This window comes from Bubalus bubalis, chromosome 11 (assembly GCF_019923935.1).
Source record: "Bubalus bubalis isolate 160015118507 breed Murrah chromosome 11, NDDB_SH_1, whole genome shotgun sequence".
Classification (NCBI taxonomy): Eukaryota; Metazoa; Chordata; class Mammalia; order Artiodactyla; family Bovidae; genus Bubalus; species Bubalus bubalis.
The window spans coordinates 60,427,757-60,454,475 of record NC_059167.1 but is presented as its reverse complement, the minus strand read 5'-3'; the positions used below and the strand labels follow the sequence as shown (position 1 = coordinate 60,454,475).

The following is a 26,719-nucleotide window of genomic DNA, read 5'->3' as shown; positions in this document are numbered from 1 at the left end:
TACTTATTAACATTGCTCTTTCAAACATAACCTGAATGACAGTTAATTTTGAGGCACTAAATGTCAGAATCGATTCTGCATTCATTCCAAATGGAATGTCTCAACCTGTATACACACGTCCATTCACTTGCGCTCGAGTCATTTATAAATCAGTCCTTCAGGGGAACGTTAATGGGGTCAGACCCACAGGGTTTCTGCCCTGGCAGCCGGGAGAGAAGGCTTGTGGGTAAACCGGGTCCCGGCTTACCGCCTCAGCAACAACCAAGCAGGGGACTAGCCTAAGGCCAGACCCTGGACCGCATAGCCGGAAGAGAACACCAGAGGAGAGCTGACGCGGTTGAAGAAAAGAAGGCGGAAAGATCACCCGCCAACAAGATACAGAACGAGCCCAGTGCACTGCTTCCAGCACCAACCGCCAGCTCGGTCCAGCCCAGCCCACTACTGAGGAATGAGGAAGTGGAGGAGGCGGGGCCTCCGAAAGGGAAGGTGGGGCCACCTGGGCAGGGAGAGGCGGGGCCGCCTGGGGTGTGAGAGGCGGGACCCGCAGGGCTGAAGAGGAGAGTAGCCGGGGGCCTGCGGAAGGTGGGGCATGGAGGAGGGTGGGGTGGGACACGAGGGAGGGTTCGGTGGGGGGGAAGAAGGCGAGAGGCTGGGTCACTAGGGGAAGGTGAGGCGGGGCTTGTCTAGGACGGAGACTCCGGAGGCGCAGGGGGAGAGAGGGGTACCGCCAGGGGGCGAGGATCTCCGCGGTCTCCGGATCTCAGCCCAGTCCTGGGCTTCTTCCTCCCAAGAAAGCCTCCCGGCCCCGCGGCCCCTCGCAACCGCGCGACAGTTTCGCTGCTGCCGACAGGATTTTCTTTATGATAGGTTATTTGCATTTCAGAGACACGCCCATATGGGCTAATCCCGATTCTGTTACATTTAATAAAGGAACAATGGATTAACGAGAGGTAATAAACATTTACTTCTTGGGCACACTCTGAAGGAAAAGCCTTTAGTATAGTTAATACACAGTATCTCACAGTGTCTATCAGAAGCTCATTTCTTGTGGCAGGTTTTCAAATATCAGAATAAATCCTTAAGTGAACACAGTTACTTATACGGTATCACGCTGCTAGACTCATAAATTAAACTTGTGGGGTTATTGTCCTCAATTTAAATATCTTTGACTTTTATGCGACAGTAGCACTCCATTGCAACATGGCTATTTGTTACATTGATTTTGATCTGAGGTGAAATAAATCACGTCCCCAAACCAAAACAATACATTAAAATCCTGATATTTAGCAAACTTTGTCGTAGTTATTGATTCTAACTCTTTACACCAATGTGGCAAAAGCTTTCTACTGTATTTAATTTATTCATTTTGAAAGTGTTAGAATGCCTTAGAACGTTTCACTTTCATCAGATTAAGTTTGAAACAATGCTTCCTTTGAGGACACCATAGAATCGGACTAATGCCACACCCTGCCAGAATAATTGGCAAATTAATTTGCTTTTTTGTAACTTTCTATTCTCAAGGTTAATTATTTATCGAGGTTAGTATATTTGAACAGCCTGGCTTTTGGTATAGAAACAAATATTTTAAACTGCATACAGCTTATACTGACGAAGGTGATAGAGGATCAAGATAACGTTCTTTAAATCATTCATTCACTCATGCAACAGTTAACTATCGACCCAGTGCCTGCTATGTGCTGCTAAGCTGCTAAGTCACTTCAGTCGTGTCCGACTCTGTGCGACCCTATGGACTGCAACCCACCAGGCTCCTCTGTCCATGGGATTTTCCAGGCAAGAGTACTGGAGTGGGGTGCCATTGCCTTCTCCGTGCTATGTGCTAGGTGTCCTGAAATGTTAACTATTAATTAATATTGGGGATAAAAGTTAGATTAAAAGTGTAAACAGAGAAACAAGGAAGTTGTTTGACATGATACAAATAGTCTAAGATACAGGCTTATGACTATTCAGCTTGAACCTTGAGAAAAGGGCATAATTTCTAAGAGAAGAATGACTGGAATTGTTCTAATCTGGCATGACTGCTGGCCTCTGGTTATGACTAGTATAAAAATCCTAGGGCTTTCCCTATACAAAGGTGGTGAGGAGGGTAATACCTTCTCCTTGAACTCCTCCCCTTAGCTTGAATCAGTGGAAGCTCATTGAGGCCTTCTGAGGTTAAAATGGCAATGTACTTTCACTTTTATTTTGGAGAGGGAAATTTTAAACTTCTGGAGTGTGGTTTAGACAGCTTCTTATTGAGATTTCATAATGTGATGATTGAATATATAGCACCGTGGTGCTTGCTAGGAGATGTTTTATAAATACATTATTTTATCACAAGTCACATTGATAATAATTAAAATGTATTGTTACACCAAGTTTTCTCTATATTACAATTTAATATCAAAGTGATTCACAGTTTCCTCAGGGTGTGCCCTGTAAAAAGTCCTATTTATACACAGAGTATTAAAGGCACAGTCTGCTTGTGCCTATTCAAATGAACCCCCTTGCTGTACAATGGCAGAGCTCTAATTCATTTTGTTCAACTCATTTCCCAAGAGGCCATGGCCTAACATGTGGCAAGAAACAAAGACAGACAAAATCACTATGTATTAGTTGCAATATTCTGTAAAAGGAGATAATCTATAGTCACCATGATATATGGATAAACAATATTACATATTACAAAAAGTATTTGTATAAGCAAGACAAATAAATACGAATGCTGAGTTATGCTTTATCGTTTTTAAAACAAATATTAGTGCTCTTGTACAGTAATATAATAATATAGACTAAAAGAGTGATTTACCCTTTGTGATAGAAATTTATTAAACTAGTAAGCCTGTTGATGCATTTATTCATTCATTCACTCTATCATTAATCATTGAAAGTGAAGTTACTCAGTCGTGTCCGACTCTTAGCGACCCCATGAACTACATGAGCCTACCAGGCTCCTCCGTCCATTGGATTTTCCAGGCAAGAATGCTGGAGTAGGTTGCCATCTCCTTCGCCAGGGGATCTTCCTGACCCAGGGATCGAACTGGGGTCTCCCGCATTGTAGGCAGACGCTTTTACTGTCTGAGCCAACAGGGAAGTCATTAGTCATTAGGGATATACAATTAAAACCACAATGAGATACCATGTCATACCTACTAGGATCACTATAATTTAAAAAAAACTGTATAATAATAAGTGTTGGCAACAATATGGGGAGCTCTTGCACATTGTTGGTGGGAATGAAAAATGGTGCTGTGAAAAATGGTTTGGCAGTTCCTCAAAAAGTTAAGCATATGATTACTATATAGTCCAGTGATTCTATTCCTAGCCACAAGAACTGAAAACAAGGAATCAGTTACTTGTAGATGGACGCTTGCTGCAATATTACTCACAATAGCCAAAAGGTGGACACAACCCAAGTGTCCTAATAGAAAACCATGTGAATAAAATACTCACCCATAAAGAGGAAAAAAGTTCTGATGCACGCTATAGCATAAATGATCTTTGAAAACATGCTAAATAAAAATTTGCCAGACACTAAAGGACATATATTGTAAGATTCGACTTATATGAAATATCTAGAAAAGGCAAATGCATAGAGACAGAAAGTAGAGAGAGGCTGAGGGGAACAGAGAACGGAGTGGATGGGAGGGTTGCTTAATGGATATAGAGTTTCTGTTTTGGGGTGATGAAAAAGTTTGGCAAATGGTGCTATAAATTTCCTTTTCATCACTGCTTTAGCTGTGTCCTTCAAAATTATATACACTGTATTTTTACTTTCATTCATTTCAGTGTATTTTCCTTCCCTTTAAGACCTCCTCTTTGACCCATGAATTATTCAGAAGTGTGTTGTTTAGTCTCCAAGGATTTTGAGATTTTCCTGTTACCTTTCTGTTATTAATTTCTAGTTTGATTCCACTGTGGATGGAGAATATAGTCTGTATGATTTATAGGTCTTTAAATTTTGTTGGTATTGCTTTTCTGGCCCAGGATATGACACTTGATAAGAGTGTATATGCTGTGGTGTTAGGTGAAATGTTCTATTAATTTTAATTATTTTGGGTTGATGCCATTGTTGAGTTTTTCTATAACCTTGTCGATTTTCTGTCTAGTTTGTTCTATCGGTTCTTGCAAAAGAGGGACTGATGCCTCCAACTACGTTGTTGTTGTTGTTCAGTCGCTCAGGCATGTCTGACTCTTTGTGACCTGATGGACAGCAGCACCCGAGGCCTCCAACTATGTGGATTCATCTATTTCTTCTTTCATTTCTATCAGTTTTTGCTTCACACATTTATATTCCTTTATTATTGTTTATAATTATATATAAGTCTTCCTCAACAATCTTTAGAACCAAATCAGAGAGTGTTATAAATTTTTACTGCAATCATCAAAAATAATTTAGAAAGAAGAGAAGGTAAATCTATTATATTTACCCATATTTTTGCTTACCATGTTCTTTCTTCCTTCCTGATGTTCCGAGATTCTTTTTTAAAAATATTTTATTTTTGTTTATTTATTTTGGGCCATGCTGGGTTTTTGTTACTATCCAGGCTTTTCTCTAGTTTCAGAGAGCGGGGGCTACTCTCTAGTTGCAGTGCTCAGGCTTCTCATCGTGGCCTATCTGGTTGCAAAACACGACCTCTAGGGCATGTGGGCTTCAACAGCTGCAGTATACAGGCTCAGTAGTTGTGGTTCCTGTGCTCTAGAGCACAGGCTCAACAGCTGTGATACATGGACTTAGTTGCCCTGCAGCATGTGGGATCTTCCTGGATCACAGATTGAACTCGCATCTCCTGCATTGGCAGACAGAGTCTTAACCACTGAGCCACCTGGGAAACCCCCAAGGTTCTTTTTTAAAAAAATTCTTTCCTTTCTGTTCAGATAACTTCCAGCTTCCTTTGGTAATATTTTAGGAAACATCTGTTGGTGAAATTCTCTTTATTTTCCTTTGTCTGAGAATGTCTTGATTTCTCCTTCATTCTTAAAAGGTATTTTCACTGGATATAGGATTCTAGGTTGACAGCTCTTTTCTTTCAGGACTTAAAAAATGTCCTACCACTTCCTCCTGGCCTCTATGGTTTTGGATAAGAAATCCACTGTCATTTAAATAGTTTTCTCCCTTGTAGGTAAGGTGCTGTTTTTCTCTGGTTTTGTTCAATATGTTTTCTTTGGCTTTCATTTTAGGAAGCTTGATTATAATGTATTTTGATGTGGGTCTCCTCAGGTTTGTTTAGCTTCTTAAATCTATAGGTTTGTGTCTTTTGCCATATTTGGGAAATTTTTAGCCATTATTTCTTTGGGAACTTTTTCAGCCCACTCTATACTTTCCTTCTAGGAGTCCAGTGATATAAACATTAGAAATTTTGTTATAGTAGCACAGGTTTCTGAGTCTCTTCTCAATTTTTAAAAAATTCTATTTGTTCTCTGTTGTTCAAATCAGGTCATTTCTATTGTTTTATCTTGCAGTCCACTGATTGTTTTCTCCACCCCTTCTATTCTGTGTTGAGTTCATCTGTTGAGTTTTAAAATTTTGGTAATTACATTTTTTTCAGTTCTGAAATTTCAATTTAGTTCTTTATATCTTCTATATCTTTTTTGAGACTTCCTATTTCTTTGGTGAGACTTTCTATTTTTTCAGCTGTTTCGAATGTGTTCACAATTGTTCACTGAAGCATTTTTACAATGGCTCCTATAAAATCTTTGTCAGGTAATCCTAACATCTTTGCCTTAGTGATATTGGCATTTATTGATTGCCCTTTTTCATTCACTCTGACATTGTTGTGTGAGAATTTGATGGTTTTTTTTTTTTTTTTTTGGAGAATAATCTGTGCTTTTTGTTTGGGATCTGAATATTTTGACTATTATAAGACTCTGAATTTTATTTAACCTTCTGTTTTAGCTGGCTTCCTCTAGCACTTCTCCAACAGGGAAGTGGAACATCACCTCACTACTGTCAAGTTGAAACAGAAGTCCAGGTTCCTCACTAGAATCTGTTGACAGCCTGGGGGGCTTGTTACTTCTGGGTGGGGGTGGGATCATTGACTCCCCACTAAGCCTCCAGGGATACCTCCCAGGCTGGAAGGGGTAGAAGTGCCTCTTTACTGCTCCCAACATGGTTTTCACTGATACCACACCATGAACGGTGAGCAGTGTTGAGGATCAAGAGGGTAATGGTGGAAGAGGGGCCTGGCCTGTACGTGATGAAAATCCTGACTTTCCAGTAGGCCTTCGCTGATACCAGCCCCACTGATTCAACCTCCTTACTGCCTAGCTGAGGTGGCAGTGCAGGCTCCCCATGAAGTTTCCAATGACACCAAGGGCTTGGATGGGGCTCATCAACACGACATGGGGATGAAAGACCTCTTCCCCACTCTGCCTAGTGAGGAGGCAGGAGATTAGGGCACCTTGTTAAGAGACTGGCGAGGGTGAAAGCCTAAGCTGCTCACCTGGCCCTTCACCATGGGTGAAGGTGGGGCTACAGCTTTTTTCTTTGGGTTTTGGCTGGAGTAAAGTGGTTGTTTTTGAAAAGTTTTCTGTCTTGCTAGGTTGCCCCTTTCCTAATTCTTTTTTAAAGAGAGAGTATCCCTGGAGGTTTTTTTTGCATTTCCAGGTTGCCAGCTTCTTAAGCTCCAAGTCTGGGATACATGAGGCAAAAAGAAAACCCAGGGAACTCACCACCACGTCATACCTTGGGCCTTTAAGTCCCTGGTCAGTCTGCCTTCTCTCCATCTTTCAGTCTTCTTATGCTTCTTTTCTATCTAATATCCAGGGTTCTTAGTTGTACTTAGAAGGAGGAATTGAAAAAAGTATGTTTACGCCACTTCCTGGAAGAGGCTGTGTTAACTTTTTTCTTTTTAGATGCACCATGTGGCTTGTGGGATCTTAGTTCCCCAACCAGGGACTGAACCTTGGCCACGGCAGTGAAAGCACCAAGTCCTAACCACTGGACTGCCAGGGGATTCCCCTAGATTTTATTAATTTTATTGATTAACTTCTGATCAGAGCAAATGATACTGATTGAAAAAGTTCTCCAGAAATTCTATGATGTCTTTTCCTCCTACATTAAGAGAATTATTGCTATAGCATGCTGCTGCTGCTAAGTCACTTCAGTCGTGTCCGACTCTGTGCGACCCTATAGACAGCAGCCCACCAGGCTCCCCCGTCCCTTGGATTCTCCAGGCAAGAACACTGGAGTGGGTTGCCATTTCCTTCTCCAATGCAGGAAAGTGAAAAGTGAAAGTGAAGTCGCTCAGTTGTGTCCGCTCAGTCCTTAGCATGGACTGCAGCCTACCAGGCTCCTCCGTCCATGGGATTTTCCAGACAAGAGTACTGGAGTGGGGTGCCGTTGCCTTCTCCGTGCTATAGCATAAGAGAATGCATTAACGTATTCTAAGAGCTCTAATAAAGCAATTCAGAGATAGGTCAAAAGACCAGGTCACAGAGTGGTTTATAGCTTTTTATAAATCAATTATTAGATTTGTCAATAGTCTGTTCCTACCTATTCCAGTTCTAATGGTGATTGTATTACATAATAGTGGTGACAGTATACAATTATTTTATATTAGGTATTATTATATCATATATAATTTTCAATGAAGCATTAAAGTCTGTAACTTTGATATGTTGTTAAAATTTGTTTTGCTTGCATACTACATTGATACATTTTATAAAGCTGTAACTTTTATTTTTAAGTAACAGAAGCCTACTGGAGCTTGAAAGAAAACTGAAGGTGAAAGTGTCAGTCGTTCAGTCATGTCTGACTCTTTGCTATCCCATGGACTGCAGCTCTCCTCTGTCCTTGGAATTTTTCAGGTAAGAATACTGGATTGGGTAGCCATTCCCTTCTCCAGGAAATTTTCCTGACCCAGGGATCGAAACCAGGTTTCTTGCATTGCAGGCAGATTCTTTACCATCTGAGTTACCAGGGAAGCCTTGTGGAGCTTGCTTTAGCAAAAAGAAAGGTCATTTTGTATAAAGATGCAAGTACTTCCTGAAACTCAAGGGTTGGTATGGAGACAGACTCCAGGAAGGGCCTGGAACTGTGCAGTGGAGCCCAAGGTATATTTTGTCTCACCTTCTCACTGTACATCTGCTTTATCTTTCTTGCCAAAGACTCTGTCTGCCACCAGAATATGGCTGTGACACAGTCCCTAGTTAAGAGAATATGGACCCACTGGGAAGAGACAGACTGATAATGGTCTTCCTTTAGTTCAGTTCAGTTCAGTTGCTTAGTCATGTCCGAGTCTTTTTGACCCCATGGACTGCAGCATGCCAGGCCTCCCTGTCCATCACCAGCTCCTGGAGTCTAACCAAACTTGTGTCCATTGAATCAGTGATCTGATTTTAAATTCTCAGGAATGAGTACGATTAGCAAATTAGGATCATGAGTCTAGCTGTAGTCTATTTGGTATGGAGTGAGGTTTATGTGTGGAAGTAGAACATGGAAAAACCAGTAGGGGTGACAGACGTCTACTCCTGTGTTCCTGTGGGTGGGGGTGCCATTTCCAAAGACAGCCAAAAGTGTTCAATACACTGGGTATCTTGTTCTATTCCTAGAATCTCTGATACATGGTTAACAATGTATCTACATTGAAACTGTTATAAAGTCACAGGTTTACCTTCTTATACAACCAGCATCACTACTGTGAAAGTTGAATTCATGACTTAATATTTCTTGTAATGTTTAAAAGATATAATAAGCAGCAGAAAGACCCATTTTTACATTTGGAAATGAAGTCAAACATCAGAAACTGCTTCAAAAGGCTCCAGAACTTTCCTTTTCCAGCATCAGTCTAGTTAATTTGGGAAGTCAGCATACAGGGGACCAGGGTTTCCCTATGGTGAAGAGAGTATAGGAAGTGTCCCCCTAGTTTACTGGAGAGAGTCACCACACCATTGACTCTGGTTTATAAAACTGTAAAGTTACCCCTGAAGCCAGTCTTGAGCTCAGCAGGCTTATATTGATTAGTATTTGTGGACATATAATCTAGTAGGTGTCTTTCTAAGCCTTTTGGAATATAAATCTTTTTTACTTGAAATGGAAACAAACTCATAAAATTTGCCCAGCTAAGCCATTGTTAAATTGGTTATAGTGCAACATTTAGCTAGGATTTTACAACCATTTCCACACTCATAAATCTTGGTCATTGTGCTCAGAATTTTATATTAGAAGTAGGAGTAACTACAAACAGTAATTTACTGATAGTCCAAAGGTACTGAATAGCAAAAACTGTAGTTCAAACTTCTGTTTTTAGTTATATCTTTTCCACTCTTAATACTTCTGAAAATGAGAGAAAGTCTTCATACTCAGGGATAACTAAAGTAATTATCAAGGTTTTGATTGGGATATACTTTTTTTTTAATGGTTAAAGAGGAAAAACTAGAAAGCAGTTCTTCAGCTGACATGGGAAGAGGGAGTGAACTATCATTTTGGTTTCCACCCTCAATGTGTGGCCAGAATTTCCCTGATCCTGCATAGGATAGAAAGAAAGATACGACCGAGATACAAAGTGAGTGATTTTTCAAAGTTACAGGAGTTCAGAAATAAGGGTAAATAGCATGAGGTGCTATTGTTAAAGAAGACATTTATTTCATTTTAAAGTGGAAAGCTAAGTCATTTTATGAAAGTAAATATTTTTCTTATAAGATGATGCTTTAGTCAGGGATACAATAAACGTGATATTGAACAGATTAGACATTATGAAATGGCATTTAAAAGTGAAGTCTTGTTTGAAAGCAAGCTGGAGAAATCTCTTCATTTGCAAGCTGAGTTAAAAGCAGACATCCATTTTTCTATAGGAGTTAGCTTACGTTTGTGTCTGTAACTTAAAACAGTGAAATAAAATGCAAATGAGAAATCTAATACTTTATTTTATAAATGTAAATTTTAGTTTATTTATAAAATATTTCACTGAATGACAATAATATTTTTTAAATTGAAATTTATTTTAAATTGTTTCAAGAAAGTGTCAAGAAAAAATTTCATCAGTGATATGATGATTTAGTAGTTCTCTAAGTTGTTACTTTTTGCAGATATTTTGGTTTTAGTGAAGTTCACTTTTTTAAAAAAAGTGTGCATATACAGAGTTAAAATTTTTCACTGTATGTATATTCTGGTTATTATTTTTTTATGATCATTACTTAAAATAATCTGTTGTATAATTTGTTATATGAAGAGCCACTGTAAGATATGCTACTGTATGAAAATCTTGACTAACCTATTATTTCAAACCACAGATAAAAATTGTGTATGTGCTTCCTTTTTTGTTTTACCTCCTCTGTGGTATAAAAGATATTCATTCAGTAAATAATGACTGAACTCCTGAGACCTACATGCTGTCACTGAGGACATTATGTGGAGAATGCAAAGTCTCTGTCTTCACTTACTCTGTTAGAAGATAAACAAAAGTTGGCTTTCAAACATAAACTGTTTTAGCCCTAGCACAGTGCCAGTGCCAGGTAGATGCTAGTGCTTCAAGTTGCTTCAATTTTTAATTATATCACACCTTTCACTGAAAAATAAGTAAAAGCCCAGAAAATCAATCTTCCATCTAGTTAGGAAAACTGGAATCTGCTCTGAGAAAACTATTGTGTTGGAATGAAGCAAGATACAATAGTCACTGCCTCATATAAAAAATTCCTTCCTCAAACAATAATTACCGTGGAGCTTTAATAATTAATATGGCATCAGAAGGACTGATGCTGAAGCTGAAGTTCCAATACTTTGGCCACATGATGTGAAGAACTGACTCATTGGAAAAGACCTTGATGCTGGGAAAGACTGAAGGCAAGAGAAGGAGACGACAGAGGATGAGATGGTTGGATGGCATCACTGACTCGCTGGACATGAGTTTGAGCAAGCTCTGGGAGTTGGTGATGGACAGGGAAGCCTGTTGTACTGCAGTCCATGGGGTCACAGAGTCAGACACAACTGAGCAACTGAACTGAACTGATGGCACCTTATTTATATTGGCTTGGCCAAAAAATTTGTTCGGGTTTTTCCCATATCATCGTACAGAAAGACCTGGATGAACTTTTTGGCCAACCCAATAGTTATAAAGCATTATAAGTTATAAGAAATACAGTTGACCCTTGAACAATAGGGACATTGGAGGTCTCACCTCAACACAGTCCAAATTCTGAGGATAACTTCTAGGTCAGCCCCCCATATTCCAGGTTTCACATCTGTGGATTCAACCAACCCGGACTGTATAGTAACATACTACAAATCTATTGGAAAAAAAAAAAAAAGCCAAGTATTGATGATACAGTGGATCTGTGCCGTTCAAACCCATGGTGTTCAAGAGTCAACTGTAACATAATCGAGCTTCCAAACAACCGTGTGAAGTACTCAGGTAGATAGCATAATTTTGGGTTAAGAGGATGAGCCATAGATTCACCATTTGATCTCAACTCTGGAACCTTCAAAAACTTACTTAACCTCTCTGACCCTCAGTTTCCACTAATACTCAAAGGTACCTCACATGGTTGCTGTGCAGGTTGAAGGAAAATATTTAAAGTATGTAATACAGTGTTCATCATGACAATAAATAGTGACTATTTTCATTCTAGATGATATCATTCTTCATCTGTTTCAACAGCTTAAAGAAGATGGAATTTACAAAGGTTTAGAGGAAAGGATTCACATCTATGAAATGGAGGGGTGACACTCTGAACCCCAATCTTCTCACTCTAAATCCTTCTTTCAGTTTTAGGACAGTGAATGCATATTCAGGCTGATGGTAAGTAAATCACTGCTAGAATAGTAACAACTTTGGTAAGTAAATTTACTTCAGGCTGACGTTTATGAGGTTATCATTTAACCCATCTACCACTATCATATTTTCTTGAATTGTGAAATGAGAAGTATGTTACCTTATGTTATTACAGCATTTTATTTAAAAAACGAAACACTATCTTCCTGTTTTTCCTTCATTTCCAGCTTTCACTTTGTCTAACTTTACCAATAAACATCTGACACAAAAAGGTTTCCTGAAGTTTTCTACAAACATTATATTTATTACTTAATACTCAAATAGGGTTTGTGGACAGCAAAGTCAGTAGTACACTCAGTTTAAACAGGAGATAACTCAGTAAGATTAAATGTTCAAATCGAGGCAACAGAAGTAGTCTTTTTAATTCTTAAAGTTGAGAATGAGTGGCTGGGTGAGAAGTTACTACTAATTACACTAAAAGATGATAATATTTACACATGAAAAATTATCACCTTCTAAAAAGTTGAAAAAGCATGGAAACTGTTGATAATACTGTAATTTAAAAAAACACAAAACAAAAACGTGAACTGGTCCTGCCGAGATGTATTAAGATTGGGCTCAAATGCCCCAAAGACGGGCTTCAGAACAAACCCAAGCTCAGTAAAACCGCCGCACTGACTGGCAGATTCCACGCGAACCACTTGCCTCCCACGTGTCTTTCAGGAAACGCACAGAACACGAAGGATAAAAGGAAGCCAAAGAGGGCCAGGGGAAAGATAAAAACCGTGGCTAGGGCTTCCCTGGGAGACTGAGGGCTCCCGAAGGCTGCGGCAGGCTGGAGGGACCTCGCGGAGCATCAGGCAGGCACCGGGGTCTGCCAACAGGCCTGGAAGGAGCATTGGGAAGGCGTTCGTTGGGGGAGCGGGCGGTTCATGAGCCCCACCCCTTGGAGCTCCGTAGAGGATCGGCTCCCCTGGATCGAGTTGGGGGTGGAGTAAGTGAGAGCGCAGAAGAAGGAATGCATAGAGGAAGGAGTCGCTAAAGGAGCGACAGGTGGGAGCTAGTCAGAGTCCGAGGTTCGCGGGGGTGGGGGTTGGCTGCACCTGCGAGACCTCCGGGCCGCCGTAGCCCCGCCCCCCGCGCGTGGCGCCCAGACGCTTGGCGCGCGGGCCGCTCTCCTTACAGAGGTCGCTCTTGCCCGAACGGTCGGACTCCCTCTGTTGCGCCTGCGTAGTCGGGAGGGGAAGTGAGGCGGTTTCCTCGGCGCCTTTTCCGGCGGCGGCAGCGGCAGAACTGGGAGGAGGCTGTGGAGGCCGGAGGGAGCCCGCGCGCGGGGCGGCGGCTGGAGGTAACCTCCTGGGCTGAGCTGGCGAGGCGGGCCCCCTCGGCCTCCGCTCTCCTCTGGGGCTCCAGCAGTAACTCCCTTTTCCCTCTCTGTGTCTCCGCAGGCAGCGCACCGAGTTCCCGCGAGGATCCATGACCTGACCGGGCGCCGGAGCCACGCTGCCTCTCGGGTGGCCTGGGTCGGTGGTGAGCGCGGTGCTCGCGGACCGGGGACCGGGCCGAAGGGCCGCAGTCTCCCGCGGCGGAGCCAGGAGAAGGCGGAGGAGCGGGAACCGCGGCGGCGCTCGCGCGGCGCCTGCGGGGGGAAGGGCAGTTCCGGGCCGGGCCGCGCCTCAGCAGGGCGGCGGCTCTCCCGGCGCAGACTCAGCGCCCCGGCGGCCGCGGCGCCTGGAGGAATCAAGTTGTGTGGTGGGTGATGCCCGAGTGAGCGGCGGGCCCGGGCCTCTGCCCAGAGGAGGCGACTCCCACGCAGGCCGCACGGGCGCCCTCGCGACTGGGAGGCTCCGTTTCTGTTTCGCGGCGGCGGCGGCGTTGTTGGCGGAGGGGACCCGGGACACCTGAATGCCCCCGGCCCCGGCTCTTCCGACGCGATGGGGAAGGTGCTATCTAAGATCTTCGGGAACAAGGAAATGCGGATCCTCATGTTGGGCCTGGACGCGGCCGGCAAGACAACCATCCTGTACAAGTTGAAGCTGGGCCAGTCGGTGACCACCATCCCCACTGTGGGTTTCAACGTGGAGACGGTGACTTACAAAAACGTCAAGTTCAACGTATGGGATGTGGGCGGCCAGGACAAGATCCGGCCGCTCTGGCGGCATTACTACACCGGGACCCAGGGTCTGATCTTCGTAGTGGACTGCGCCGACCGCGACCGCATCGACGAGGCCCGCCAGGAGCTGCACCGCATTATCAATGACCGGGAGATGAGGGACGCCATAATCCTCATCTTCGCCAACAAGCAGGACCTCCCCGATGCCATGAAACCCCACGAGATCCAGGAGAAACTGGGCCTGACCCGGATTCGGGACAGGAACTGGTATGTGCAGCCCTCCTGTGCCACCTCGGGGGACGGACTCTATGAGGGGCTCACATGGTTAACCTCTAACTACAAATCCTAATGAGCATTCTCCACCCATCCCCCGGAAAGAAAAATCAAAAAACCCATTCATAGGATTATCGCCACCATCACCTCTTTGAATTGCCACTTTCTCTTCTTTTGAATTTGAACTCTGGAGTTACAGTTCTGCGGTTTGGGGGAGGGGGTTAGGGATTTTCTTTCTTTTCTTTTTTTGCTTTGCGTTAGGATGCTCTGATCTGACTTTTTGACATGAACACAAAGTGCTAGATGCTCTTGTTGACTTCCAGCAAATGGGATGGGGGAAATATAGCAGTTCTTGGTAAATTCCTTTATAATAATGGTTTGATTTTTTTATCTCGAGAGAATCTTCTTTTCCAATGTATGCTTTTTTCCTTTTTGCCCAGTTTCCTTATCACTTGCTGTAGATGGCTTATTTTGCATTCATGCAGACTATGTTGCAAGTCTGTTTCATCTAGTAAACTGAAAATTATTGCTTAATCAAACTGCCGTTTGTCTTTTATATTTAAGGCCTTTCTCCCCCTTATGAGTTGTGACTTTAACTTAGTAAATTCAAATGTGACCTTTTATATCTAAGACCAGTATAGTAAACTTAGCCCACAGTGGCAAATAATGAGTAATATCCTTGTAATATGTTCCAGTTCCACATCAGTATGTTAAACAGGTAATGTAAGAAGTTCTTTGAAATTTCAGCTATTAAGTTCTGAAACATACATCATGCATGAGTAAGGATAAAACTCAAGTTCCCCATTGCAAAGCTAACTTACACTGCATAAAACTATGAAAATATAACCTGTCAAGGACACAGATTTTTTTCACTGCAAAGTTAGCAACTTTGCTGTGTTTTCCCTCTTTGTTAACTTTTAAAACATACTCTTCCAGAAAATGGAGCAATAATGGTGTATAACATACACAGATGAAATATTTGTAGATATTTTAAGTGACTTTTGGGCAAAACTGGAATATATCCTTTTACCATGTTTCAAATATCTAAGACCAGTAGATTTTAAATTACTGGAATGGTTATTTTGTTCATTAATAAATCGTTTAACAATTCAAATTATATGCATCTTTTACCTAGTTGAAAAAAAAAAATCTGTTTCCACATTATAGCAACCTGAAGATGTCTTTTTTTTTTTTTTTTTAGTAAATGAGTGATCCATATCTCCATTAATTAGAACACTGGAAAAGATGTTTTATAAAAAGTATTCTGTTGGATTAACTCATGCAAATAGATATCCTGTTGGTTCAAAAATACACTATCTCCTTGAAGGAAGGAAATGTGATGAATGAATGATGTGTAGACTTGAGGAATGACAAAGGGGAAGTAGGATGTAGAAGAAGAACCTACAGATGACAATGAATGTAAACTTATTTTTCTTCAAGTGTAAGCAATGTGCTGGTGATACCCAGATCTTAACAAGATTACTTGCTTAGCTGGTTAGGACCAGTAACTAGATTATTGAGACCACTATGATAATACTTTGAACCAAATGTTAATGCTTGATACAGAATAGTGTAGCAGCATCTGGTTCTTACATAGCCTTAAGGATTAATTGTAGAGATCCTCAAGGAATTAAAACTTAGGGAATTTCAGAAATGTAGACTGCAAATGCAGTTTACAGGAAAAGGTGAAGTGGGTTTTGTTTATGAGGGTGTCTGAAAACAAAAATTGAACGGGATATCATGGTATATGATTGGACAGTATTGGTCCTTCATGCTTTGGCCATATTGTATAATGGAGCTTTTACCAAAGATGTATGAGAAATACAAGGCTATAGAAAATTAACTCTTCAAAGTAAAACTCTTGACAAACGTTTTACTTAAAGCAGATGAGAAAAGGTGCTATTTTGTAGGCTCCTAATGGTGCAGAGGGATTTTTGAATTCAAAATGCAACTAAAGTATCAAGTTCTCAGATTCACTTTAGTAGAAGTATCTCTGGAAATGAAGCTGACACACATCTAAGAACATTTTCGTTGCTTTTAAAATTCCCAAAGCTCCATCATACATTTAATTACTAGTGTGTTAAATAATTACATATAAGGTACATAAACATGGGTTATACAAATATCAATGTTACAGTAACATCCTGAAGCGACAAGCACAAAGGTATAAATGCCTAAACTGGAGGAAACTTGAAACCCTCATGTTAATTCTTAAATGTAGTATTTCTAACCTGTGACAAGACAGATTGGTAGGCAGCCATTTTTGTGTCTTAAAATAACTGGGGGCATAGTTAAAATTTTATACATCAAGTGATTGCTAAGGAATGTTGCAGGTGAGATGTGGTTCTTTTTAGTTTATTTGAAATGTCTTAAGGTGGGGGGAGGAGGGGAAGCAAATATCTGAAATTTGGAAAACCCTAAATCTTTTGATAAGAAACTGTGATTTTCACTTACGTTATCTTTAAGGATATAAAAGGTTGATAAATTGGTGTAGTTAAATTGAGCCATAACCATTGGTGGTCATGGGGACCGGTAATTAAGCCTGCAGAAAAAAATTACAATCTAAGAATTTAAGAAATAAGATCCTGAAGATTTTGTTTAATTGCATCAATTTCTGTATTTTATGTGCATTTAAAAACTGCAGTAAGTTGAATGGGTTAATCTTGTCTAATAATAAGTAAATGAGTCTGTAGACTGTGATCTCCCCAAACTAAAAAGTACAGTACTTGGAATTGTGTTCTTTATGGTTGTAGTGTTGGTAAAGCACTAATATGCAGAAAATAAAGGAATTACACAGTGCAGTTTCTCACGTTATGTTACTCGTTTGAACTAGATTAAGTGGGACGTGTGGTGTGTTGGGCCATGTTTTTCTCCAGGGATATATGGTACAAAGGGACTTAATTTGGGAGTCACCTAGCCTTCGTAAGAAGAAAAAGAATCAGTTTGGTTCTTGTGATTCTGGCTATCAAGGAAATTTTGTGCTGATTTAGTTCCACCAAATTTAATCTGAATTTATGATAACTTTTAGGACACAAAAACAGTTGAAAAATTTAGAAAGTGAAAGTTCTATAGCAGTTTTTATTATGCTGCTTTTTTTTTTTTTAGAACAGAATTGTGTCTCTCGAAGAATTGACCTACAGCATAGTTTTAATCCTTGACAGTTGACTTGGATTTTAGAAAGTTTGTCTTTTAAAAACCAAGACTGCATGTCTTATAAGCATGGCAGAATTGTAGCCGTTTAGAAAATAAAATAGATGAAGAATAACGTATAAAGGGTTTTTAAAAACATCTTTTTTTTGTGGGCATTCCTTCTTAGCAAGGAATAGTAGTATTTTACTATTAACTTAGTAGTTTGTTTAGAATATCTTTGATCTCTAGTATAATTTAACGCCCACATTAATATTATTAATGGCTATCAAGTATCAGAGATAGTGGTAGAGGATATTTTATCTTAGTTTTTATGTTTTAATATAAGCTTAGAAATATTATAGCTGTAATCTGAATGGTGGTGAAGTTTACTGAATTCCCAAAGTTATTTCCTTTTTACCTTGCCGAGTATATATATGGGTGGTGGTAAGGCAGATTTTTCCTTAGAGGTAAGAATTGTAAAACCACATACAGCAATTAGAAATAATTAATCACTGAGTATAATGTGTTTGGAATATAATATTCACTAGAATCTCCTTTTGCTTTGTTTATATTGAATGGTAAAGACAAAGTAGGAAAGATTACAATATTATGAAATTTACAGAAAGGGAATGTTGGGAGATGGAGTGATAAATGAGGCAAAGTAACTTTTCTCTCCCTGCTTTGCTAAACTTCTAAGTTGCCAGACTAGATAAGTGAGTTGAATGGGCAGGGAATACATAGAGGTGAAGTCAAAGAGGCGGAATAGAGGGGTTTAGAAATAACAATTGAAATTTGTTAAATAAGCCAAAGTAATGGTAAACTTCCAGGAATTAGTCTAGAAATAACTGTACTTTCTTTGGCAGTAAGAAAATACTTTTGAATTTTAAAATGTTTTATGACTGCCTGAAACAATGTTTAAAAAAGTATTTGTCAGTCTTCTTGGATACCTTTTCTCTTGTCTTCATTTGGATATACAGTTGGCCCTGAATAACATAGATTTGAACTGTTTGGGTATAAGTGGGTCCACTTATACATGGGTTTTTTTTCCAATAGTAAATACTACAGTATTACATAATCTGGAGTTGGTTGAATCAGCAGATACTGTGCAACTACAATATTATGCGAAGATTTGGATTTTCCATTGCACAGATGGCGCTCCTAACCTCCAACTTGTTCTAGGATCAACTGTGTATTTCCTCCATGGTTTTTATAAGTGTGTAAGTTTACTTACTGAGAGCCCACTGATGTGCTTGGCACTGTTCTAGGGACAATGAAGAAAAAAATATGTATCAGTGGACAAAAATCTCCTTTATGGAACTTATATTGGTGTTGGGAGGTAGGAATGATAAAAATGTTAGGTGATATACTATGTATTACATAGTATGTTTTATATATATATATACACACACACACACACACACACACACATAGGGAACAAGTAGGCATGTATCCAGAGAAGTATTCATTGAGAAGGTGACATTTGAACAAATATTTGAAGGCAGAAAAATTAATATCAATGAAATTGACATAGTAACAAAAAGATAATATGTATAGTGTAAAACAAGGGTGGGGAAACTGGCCAAGGGCAAATGTAGTTACTCTTGTTTTTATAGAGACTAAGCTAAGAGCTAAGAATGTTTTATATTTTAAAGCATCTTAAAAGACTGATCAAAAAAGCCAAATGAGAATATGTGACAGAGACAGTATCCTGAAAAGCCTGCAATATTTACTTATCTGGCCCTTGATTGAGAATGTTTGTTGACCCCAGATCTAAAGCCCTGTTTTTTTTGACCACACTTCGAGGCTTGTGGGATCTTGGTTCTCCAACTAGGGACTGAACACATGCCCTCGGCAGTGAAAACATGGAGTCCTAACCACTGAACCACCAAGGAATTCCCTAAAGCCCAATTTTAAAAGCATTACCAAAATATAAAGCAAATCCCTCAAAAGACCATTGTTAAATGAGTCTAATCAAAACTTTAGGAAACAGTGGCACATGTAATTTACCACATATGAACATGTAGTGATCTTTGAGACTTGTATTTGAGTAGTCTAACCGGGGCTTTTTTCTTGCTGGATGAGTGTGTGAAATCCATAGTTTTTCAGTATCAGTTTTCATATTCTTAAAAATTTCATGAATCATTTCATTAAAAAATATTCCTCTTATTTTTATGGTCGTTTTACTGGTCTTTGGATATAAGTTAAGCATGCTTTTCGTACAAAGTGCCTTTCCTCCAGGTAACCTGGATTAGTTTGGAATAGTTTGATAACATCATTGAACTGTGGCTTTTATTCAGTTGATATTATTTTAATCAAGTCCTGAATCCAGTATTTTTAATTATGAAACTTTGTAAGAGGAAGTGTTTTATTTGGACTTGGAAAATAATATAATGCATGGTATTTGGTTTCTTATTGTACTGTTCACGGGCCACAACACTATTCCTCTAATCAATATAAATTAGGAAAAATAATTTACATGTGAATTATTACTTGCATAGAAAAATTGTTCTATACTATATACATAGTAGGATGTGGGAATTCCTAACTATCTTAAAAGAGAACCTAAAATGATTTAGGAGTTACAGAAGTAAGTTTTACGGAGGATATTTACAAGGGAGCTTTAACAAATAAAAATACTTCTTGTTCATAGAAGGGTCTATGAAACTGGCTAGTCATAAGCATGAAAGCTGTTTCCCATTACACTGGCCTCAGAAAGTCATAGGATGTAAGGGCAAAAGCCAAATTTGTTAAAGGAGTTATAGAAGCAAGGATCAGGACTTTTGAAGTTTGTTCTAATACAGCAAAGTGTTTTCTCTCCTCCAGATCTTTATTTCTTAAAATTAGTTTTGTGAATAAGTCCTAAATTGGAGGTAGAGGGGCATGAAGAAATCAAATTGGAAAACATTCTAAGAATAATAAGAGTTAGCGTTTTTTGAATGTTTGCCATGTGCCAGGCACTGTTCTAAGCATTTCATGCATATCTTCTTAATCCTCACAACGCCTTGGCAGAAAGAGCTCCCATTTTATAGTTGAGAAAACTGAGGATTAGATCAGTTCAGTTCAGTTCAGTCGCTCAGTGGTGTCCGACTCTGCGACCCCATGGACTGCACCATGCCAGGCCTCCCTGTCCGTCACCAACTAGATAGCATATGTTAATCAGTAGCAGAGGCAGACTTTGGACTCAGATCGTCTATACTATCCTGAGAATATAACTGAGGTGAACCACTGGTTAATAATGTACCTAAAATTTTGTGTGTTTACAGAACGCTTATTCTGAGGAATATCCCATAATTTTATTTGATCATCAACAGATTTTCAGTCCCTATATAATTTGAGTCTTCTGTATAGTGGCGAACATAGTATTGTATTAAACTCCAACTGAGAAAAAAATTTTTTCTGTAAAAACGTGACTACTTGCTGGATTGTGAATTTTACAGATCATTGTGAAAAATAGGTAAACATTTCAATGAGCTGATTATCGTACAATTATTTATATATAGACTCCTGATTTAAGAAAGTTTTAGAAAATTCAGAGTGTACAATTTATATTGTCTTTACTTCATAAATTTATAACTATGGACATTTCAGGTACTAATACATGAATTTCTTGCTTTTTGTAACCTCACATTTTGTAATTGAGGTTTATTGAACACTGTATCCTCTGACAGCAAGAGCCTAGAGTCCAGGGTCATCAAGGGCACTTTATTCATATACTTAGGAATTTAAGCTTGAACTTAAGAGTAAACGTTGATAAAAAGCTGCAAAATGCCTTATTTAACAATCCTATTTTATTTCTCAGTAATTTCTATATGAGATGGAAATTTAAGGCTAGATAAGACATATATGAAATGTTCAAAGTAAGTAATGAAATACTTTATCAAATACTAGATTTAGGAAAGAGGTTATATTTTGTACTGGACCCACAAAGTCAGAGGAATAACAATATTAGTACTTACTTCAAGCTTATTGTGTGCTAAGCACTGTTGTAAGTGAATTGATTATCTCAGTTAAAATAGGTAAGCAAGGGTAGTAATCTATGTATAGTATTTGGGAGATAGAGAATAGACTTGTCTGACTAGGAGTGCCAGATTTAGCAAATAAAAATACAGGACACTGAGTTAAATTTCAATTTCACACAAACATTAATTTTCAGTACAAATAATCCCAAACCATATACTAAAATTATATACTAAAAATTGTTGTTTATCGGAAACTCCAATTTAACTGGCTGACCTATATTTATTTATCTGCCACTTTACGCATATGTTAATGTGGAGGGAGAATTTACGTAAAAGATGATAGCATCATTGATAGAAAACAGGTTATACAGCAGCTTTGAATAGAAAGTTTGATAATTGGGTAAAGTGTCTCATAATTTGAATGAAAAGAGGTTGAATATGTTAGGCATACTCTTATAATTATTCTCTCTTAGAGCAGTGCTGTCCAATATAAATATATTGCAAGCCACATATATGATTTAAAATATTTTAGTTGTCACATTTTAAAAAATAAAACAGTAAAATCAATTTTAGCACTATATTTAACTCAAATATATCAAATATATTATTTCAATGTCACTACTATAAAATAATTGTTACTAAGACAATTTCACCTTTGTTTCACACAAAATCCTCAAAATCCAAGAGTATGCAATACTGTATACTTAAAGCACATTTCATTTAAGACTAGCTACATTCCTTTACTCAATGACCTCATATGGTTAGTGGCTACTGTACTGGACAGTTCATTTTTAGAGTGTAGTTATTTCTTCCTGATACCATGCTTATAATTTCAATAAATTCATTAGAGGGTACCAGTTAAGGATCATTGAGATATGATAAGCTCTCTCAGCCAGGGACTGACAACCAATGTCCACAAGTCAAATCTGGCCCACTGCCTGCTTTTGTAAATAAAGTTTTATTGGAACATAATCATGGTCATTTATTTGTGTACAGTCTATGGCTGCTTTTGCACAGCGACAGCAGAGTTGAGTAGTTAGGGCAGAGACCATATGGCACACGAGGCCTTTACTATCTGGCCCTTAACCGAAGTTGCCAAATATCTTTCTAGGTCCCAAACTAAAGTTCCAAGGATAAAACCCATACTTTATACATTTAAAATGAGTTTTCAGAAAGAAAGAATATAGAAAGAGCTAAAAGATAATGTATATATTCATGCATTTATTAACCAAGCGTTCATCTACTAGGTTCCAGACACTGCACTAGGCTCCGTAGCTGGAATAAATAAATGTCTTTAATCTTCAAGAAGGTCACAGTTCAGTTGAAAATAAATATACACAGTAAATTACAAAGATGTGTTATGGTAGATGACTCATTGACTGTACACCAGTGAGGCACCTTCCTCTGACTGGGGAATGGGAGGCTTCAGAAGAAGAGGACCATCTGAGGTGAGTTTTAAAGGACAAATAGCAATTACTCAGCTAAGCAAAAGCTGGTTGACATATTAGGCAGAATAGTTATGTGCAAAACTCAAAAAGTGTTACCACCACTCTCTGGAATTTATGGTTTGTTAGGCCTGGAGCATAGCGTGGACTGGTGTGAGATGAAGATGAAAAGATGATGAGGGGCTGGATCATGAAGTGCCTTTGGTTTTTTGAGGAACTTTGGATTCTATAATTTGGGTACTAGGAAAAAGCTGTGAGATTTTTAAGCATGAAACTACCTAAAATTTACACTGTAGGGAGCTCATGAAATACTGTATAAAAGATGAATAAAGCTCCTAGGCCAGAAATCTACTGTATAGACTAGGTGAGATAGAATTTCCTAGTTGAAGCAGTGGCTATGATGGTGTAGAGGAGAGGATCCATTTGAGAAATCCTTGAATGGCATTTGGTAAAGTATGTTCTCTGGTACACTGACCACAGAAGATAATCCTTGGAAAAAAAGGCTTCCAAGTTATTTGGAAAACGCTTCAGATTGTATCTGCATTTGGGATTCACAAGACTCTTTAGCAGTATATTGAAAATTCTTAGAAGTCCTGCCTTAACCCAGCACTTCCCAAACTCATTTGATCCCACACCCCAATATTAAAAAAAAACAACACACACACACACACACACACACAGCAAACAGACAAGGGTCCCAAGGACTGTAGTTTGGGATACCCTATTTTAGAGACAGAATAAATGAGTTTGAGTCAACCAAATGAGAGGAAGAAGAGGGAAATTTTGCATAAGTGACTGCTAATGAAAGTTTTATATTTGTAAAAGTATAGCTGGAAAAGAACAAGTTTAAGGGGAGGAAGGAGATGACATACCCAGATTTGACAGCAAGTTGGAGAAGACTCTTGAGAGTCCCTTGGACTGCAAGGAGATCCAACCAGTCCATTCTGAAGGAGATCAGCCCTGGGCTTTCTTTGGAAGGAATGATGCTAAAACTGAAACTCCAGTACTTTGGCCACCTCATGGGAAGAGTTGACTCATTGGAAAAGACTCTGACGCTGGGAGGGATTGGGGGCAAGAGGAGAAGGGGACGACAGAGGATGAGATGGCTGGATGGCATCACTGACTCGATGGACGTGAGTCTGAGTGAACTCCGGAGGCCTGGCGTGCTGCGATTCATGGGGTCGCAAAGAGTCGGACACGACTGAGCGACTGATCTGATCTGATCTGATCTGATGGTATGGACATTTACATGGAAATGTCCAGTCTACATCCAGCTAGGTTAGGAGACATCTAAATTACAGATAGAAGTTTAGGAATTAGCTTGTAAGTGATTTTTCAAGCCAAAGATGCTAGTGAGATTTCCTTGGAGTAAGAAGAATAAAGGGCAAAGAATAGAACACCTCCCTGGGGACCACCAATGTTTAAGGGATGGTTAGAAGAAGAGGGTGTTAACAGAGAAGACTTAGAAGACATGGGTCAGAATATCAATGACAACATATCCTACAGGGAGATCAAGAATGTTGAAATTCAGAATGACTTCTTTAGAATTGACATTAAAAGTCATTGAGATCTTCCTTAGATAAATTTGAGTGAAGTGGTCAGAAACTAGTTTGCAATGAAAAAGACAGGAGATAGTAGAGAAGCTGCTAATACAAGTGTTCCAAGAAGCTGGAGATGAAGGGATGATAACACTTTAATACAAGAGGGTCATTTAATTTTCAAAACATTATTTAGGTAGGTAGGTCTTGATTCGGAGAAGGCAATGGCACCCCACTCCAGTACTCTTGCCTGGAAAATCCCATGGACAGAGGAGCCTGGTGGGCTGCAGTCCATGGGGTCGCTAAGAGTCAGACTCAACTGAGCGACTTCACTTTCACTTTTCACTTTCATGCACTGGAGAAGGAAATGGCAACCCACTCCAGTGTTCTTGCCTGGAGAATCCCAGGGACGGGGGAGCCTGGTGGGCTGCTATCTATGGGGTCACACAGAGTCGGACACGACTGAAGCGCCTTAGCAGCAGCAGCAGCAGCAGCAGGTCTTGATTATTAACGGTGAAGTGGGGAATGGAGAACATGCGCTCCCTACCACCTGTTTCCTAGAGGGAAAGTAAAATTGAAAAAAGAAACCATTTGAAAAACATTCACCTTAATTCCTGTGAAAGTGAAAGTCAATCAGTCGTGTCTGATTTTTAGTGACCCCATGGACTATACAGTCCATGGAATTCTCCAGGCCAGAATACTGGAGTGGATAGCCTATCCCTTCTCCAGGGGATCTTCCTGACCCAGGAATTGAACCAGGGTATCCTGCATTGAAAGCAGATTTTTTACCAACTGAGCTATCAGGGAAAACCTTAACTCCTGTAAGATACTTTTTTTTTTTTTTTTTAGCTTAGTTGGAGCTCTCTCCTTGGAAATGCAGTGACCATGCCCAAGTAGTTCTAGTCCCACTGTAATTGCAAATGTGATGGTGGTATCCCAATCTCAGAAATGTGGAAAGTAAGCCATGGTGGCTCTGACTTGTCCAGGAAACCATAGCAATTAGTCATGTAGCTGAGACTAGGTGCAAAATGTATTTGTATTTGGCAATTATCTGGCCATGGAGTGAAATTTAAAAGAGTTTCTAATTTGTAGACATCATGATTGACCTAATCCCAGTTTAACTAAAATATAGTTACCAATTTACTAGGAAGCTTAAGATTTGCAGGATTCCCTGGTGACTCAGTGATGAAGAATCTGCCTGCCAATGCAGAAAACACAGGTTCGATCCCTAGTCTGGGAAGATCCCACATGCTCTGGAGCAACTAAGCCGGTGCGCCACAACTACTGAAGCTCATGTGCCCTAGAGCCTGTGCACTGCAAGAGAAGCCACTGCAATGAGGGGCCCCTGCTCCCTGCAACTAGAGAAAACCCAGAGCAGCAACGAAGACCCAGCACAGCCAAAATAAATAAAATTATTTAAAAAAAAAAGATTTGCAAATTGACAATACTGTCTGTCAGAATCAGTTCTGAATTTCATGGTATTTCTTCTGCAATGATTTAGGAGTTAGAGGTAAAAATCCTACAGGATGAAAAAGTGGAGTATAGTACTAAATAATTGTATTGAATTACACCTTATTGAATGGTTATTGTGTGCCTGCCAGTGTGCAACAGACTTTAAATGTTATCCTCACAACAGACTAGCAACGTAAGTGGTGTTATCTTTCATTTTACAGGTAAGAAACTTACTGTACAAAATTCAAGTAATTTGCCCATGATACCACAGCTATTAAATGGGAGAGCCTACATTCACACTCAGGTCTTATTGATTTCAAAGCAATAGGCTTTAGGAGGGGAAGGTTCTAACAAACAGCAATAATTTTCTATTTTTTTTTTTCCCAACATGGAATCCAGTAAGACCTGGTGTCAGTCATCCAGGAGATCTGTCCACCATTAATCCAATTTATCAGGGACTTGTGGATGCTCCTGGAGGTAAAACAACTTTTGGAAGGGCAGGGATTGTTGGAAGTGTATGAGCAGGGTACTTCCCTCCAAAGAGTGAAAAAGTTGGCAATGTTAAATAACTCCCAAACATTCTTCTTTATATATCCACTATCACCTGCGGGCCTGGTTGACAAGAAAGGCTTTGGGGTAAATGAGGGGGGCAGGTATGGGGTGGGAGGGGTGCCATAGATGGTGAGGGGGAAGAGGCCTTCTTCTCTCCTACCTTATGTTAAATAAGGTGACCTCAACTTGTTTTCCCTGATAGCTCAGTTGATAAAGAATCTGCCTGCAATGAAGGAGACCCCATTCAATTCCTGGGTCAGGAAGATCCCCTGGAAAAGGGATAGGCTACCCACTTCAGTATTCTTGGGCTTCCCTTGTGGCTCAGCTAATAAAGAATCCGCCTGCAATGTGGGAGACCTGGGTTTGATTCCTAGGTCAGGAAGATCCCCTGGAGAAGGGATAGGCTGTCCACTCCAGTATTCTGATCTGGAAAATCCTGGGTCCCAAAGAGTTGGACATGACTGAGTGACAGTGACTTTCACTTTTTCTTTCAACTTGGTTTGAACTACATACCTCTATATGCCTCTGATTAGGGGGTGGTTTGTTGTTT

General features: G+C 39.8%; 1 protein-coding gene and 1 long non-coding RNA gene across 3 annotated transcripts; both read left to right on the top strand.

Annotated features, from left to right (window-relative positions):
* The first annotated feature begins 248 nt into the window (after positions 1-248).
* Positions 249-9,770, top strand: LOC123328092. The gene is made up of 3 exons (XR_006542856.2): positions 249-582; positions 7,687-7,806; positions 7,892-9,770. It is a non-coding gene; the product is annotated as an uncharacterized LOC123328092 (long non-coding RNA).
* Positions 9,771-12,736: 2,966 nt separating this feature from the next.
* ARF6 (ADP ribosylation factor 6) lies at positions 12,737-14,633 on the top strand. Of its 2 annotated transcripts, none has more exons than XM_044925137.2 (2): positions 12,737-12,761; positions 13,157-14,633. In XM_044925137.2, the coding sequence occupies exon 2, from the start codon at positions 13,643-13,645 to the stop codon at positions 14,168-14,170; it is 528 nt and encodes a 175-aa protein (XP_044781072.1). In that variant the 5' UTR covers positions 12,737-12,761; positions 13,157-13,642; the 3' UTR covers positions 14,171-14,633. The 2 variants fall into 2 exon arrangements, with proteins under 2 accessions (XP_044781072.1, XP_044781071.1); XM_044925136.2 differs by lacking the exon at positions 12,737-12,761 and adding an exon at positions 12,876-13,056.
* The last annotated feature ends 12,086 nt before the right edge of the window (positions 14,634-26,719 follow it).

What these genes read in the sequence shown, in the direction of transcription:
- ARF6 (XM_044925137.2), top strand. Translation starts at nt 13,643, where the DNA reads ATGGGGAAGGTGCTATCTAAGATCTTCGGGAACAAGGAAATGCGGATC.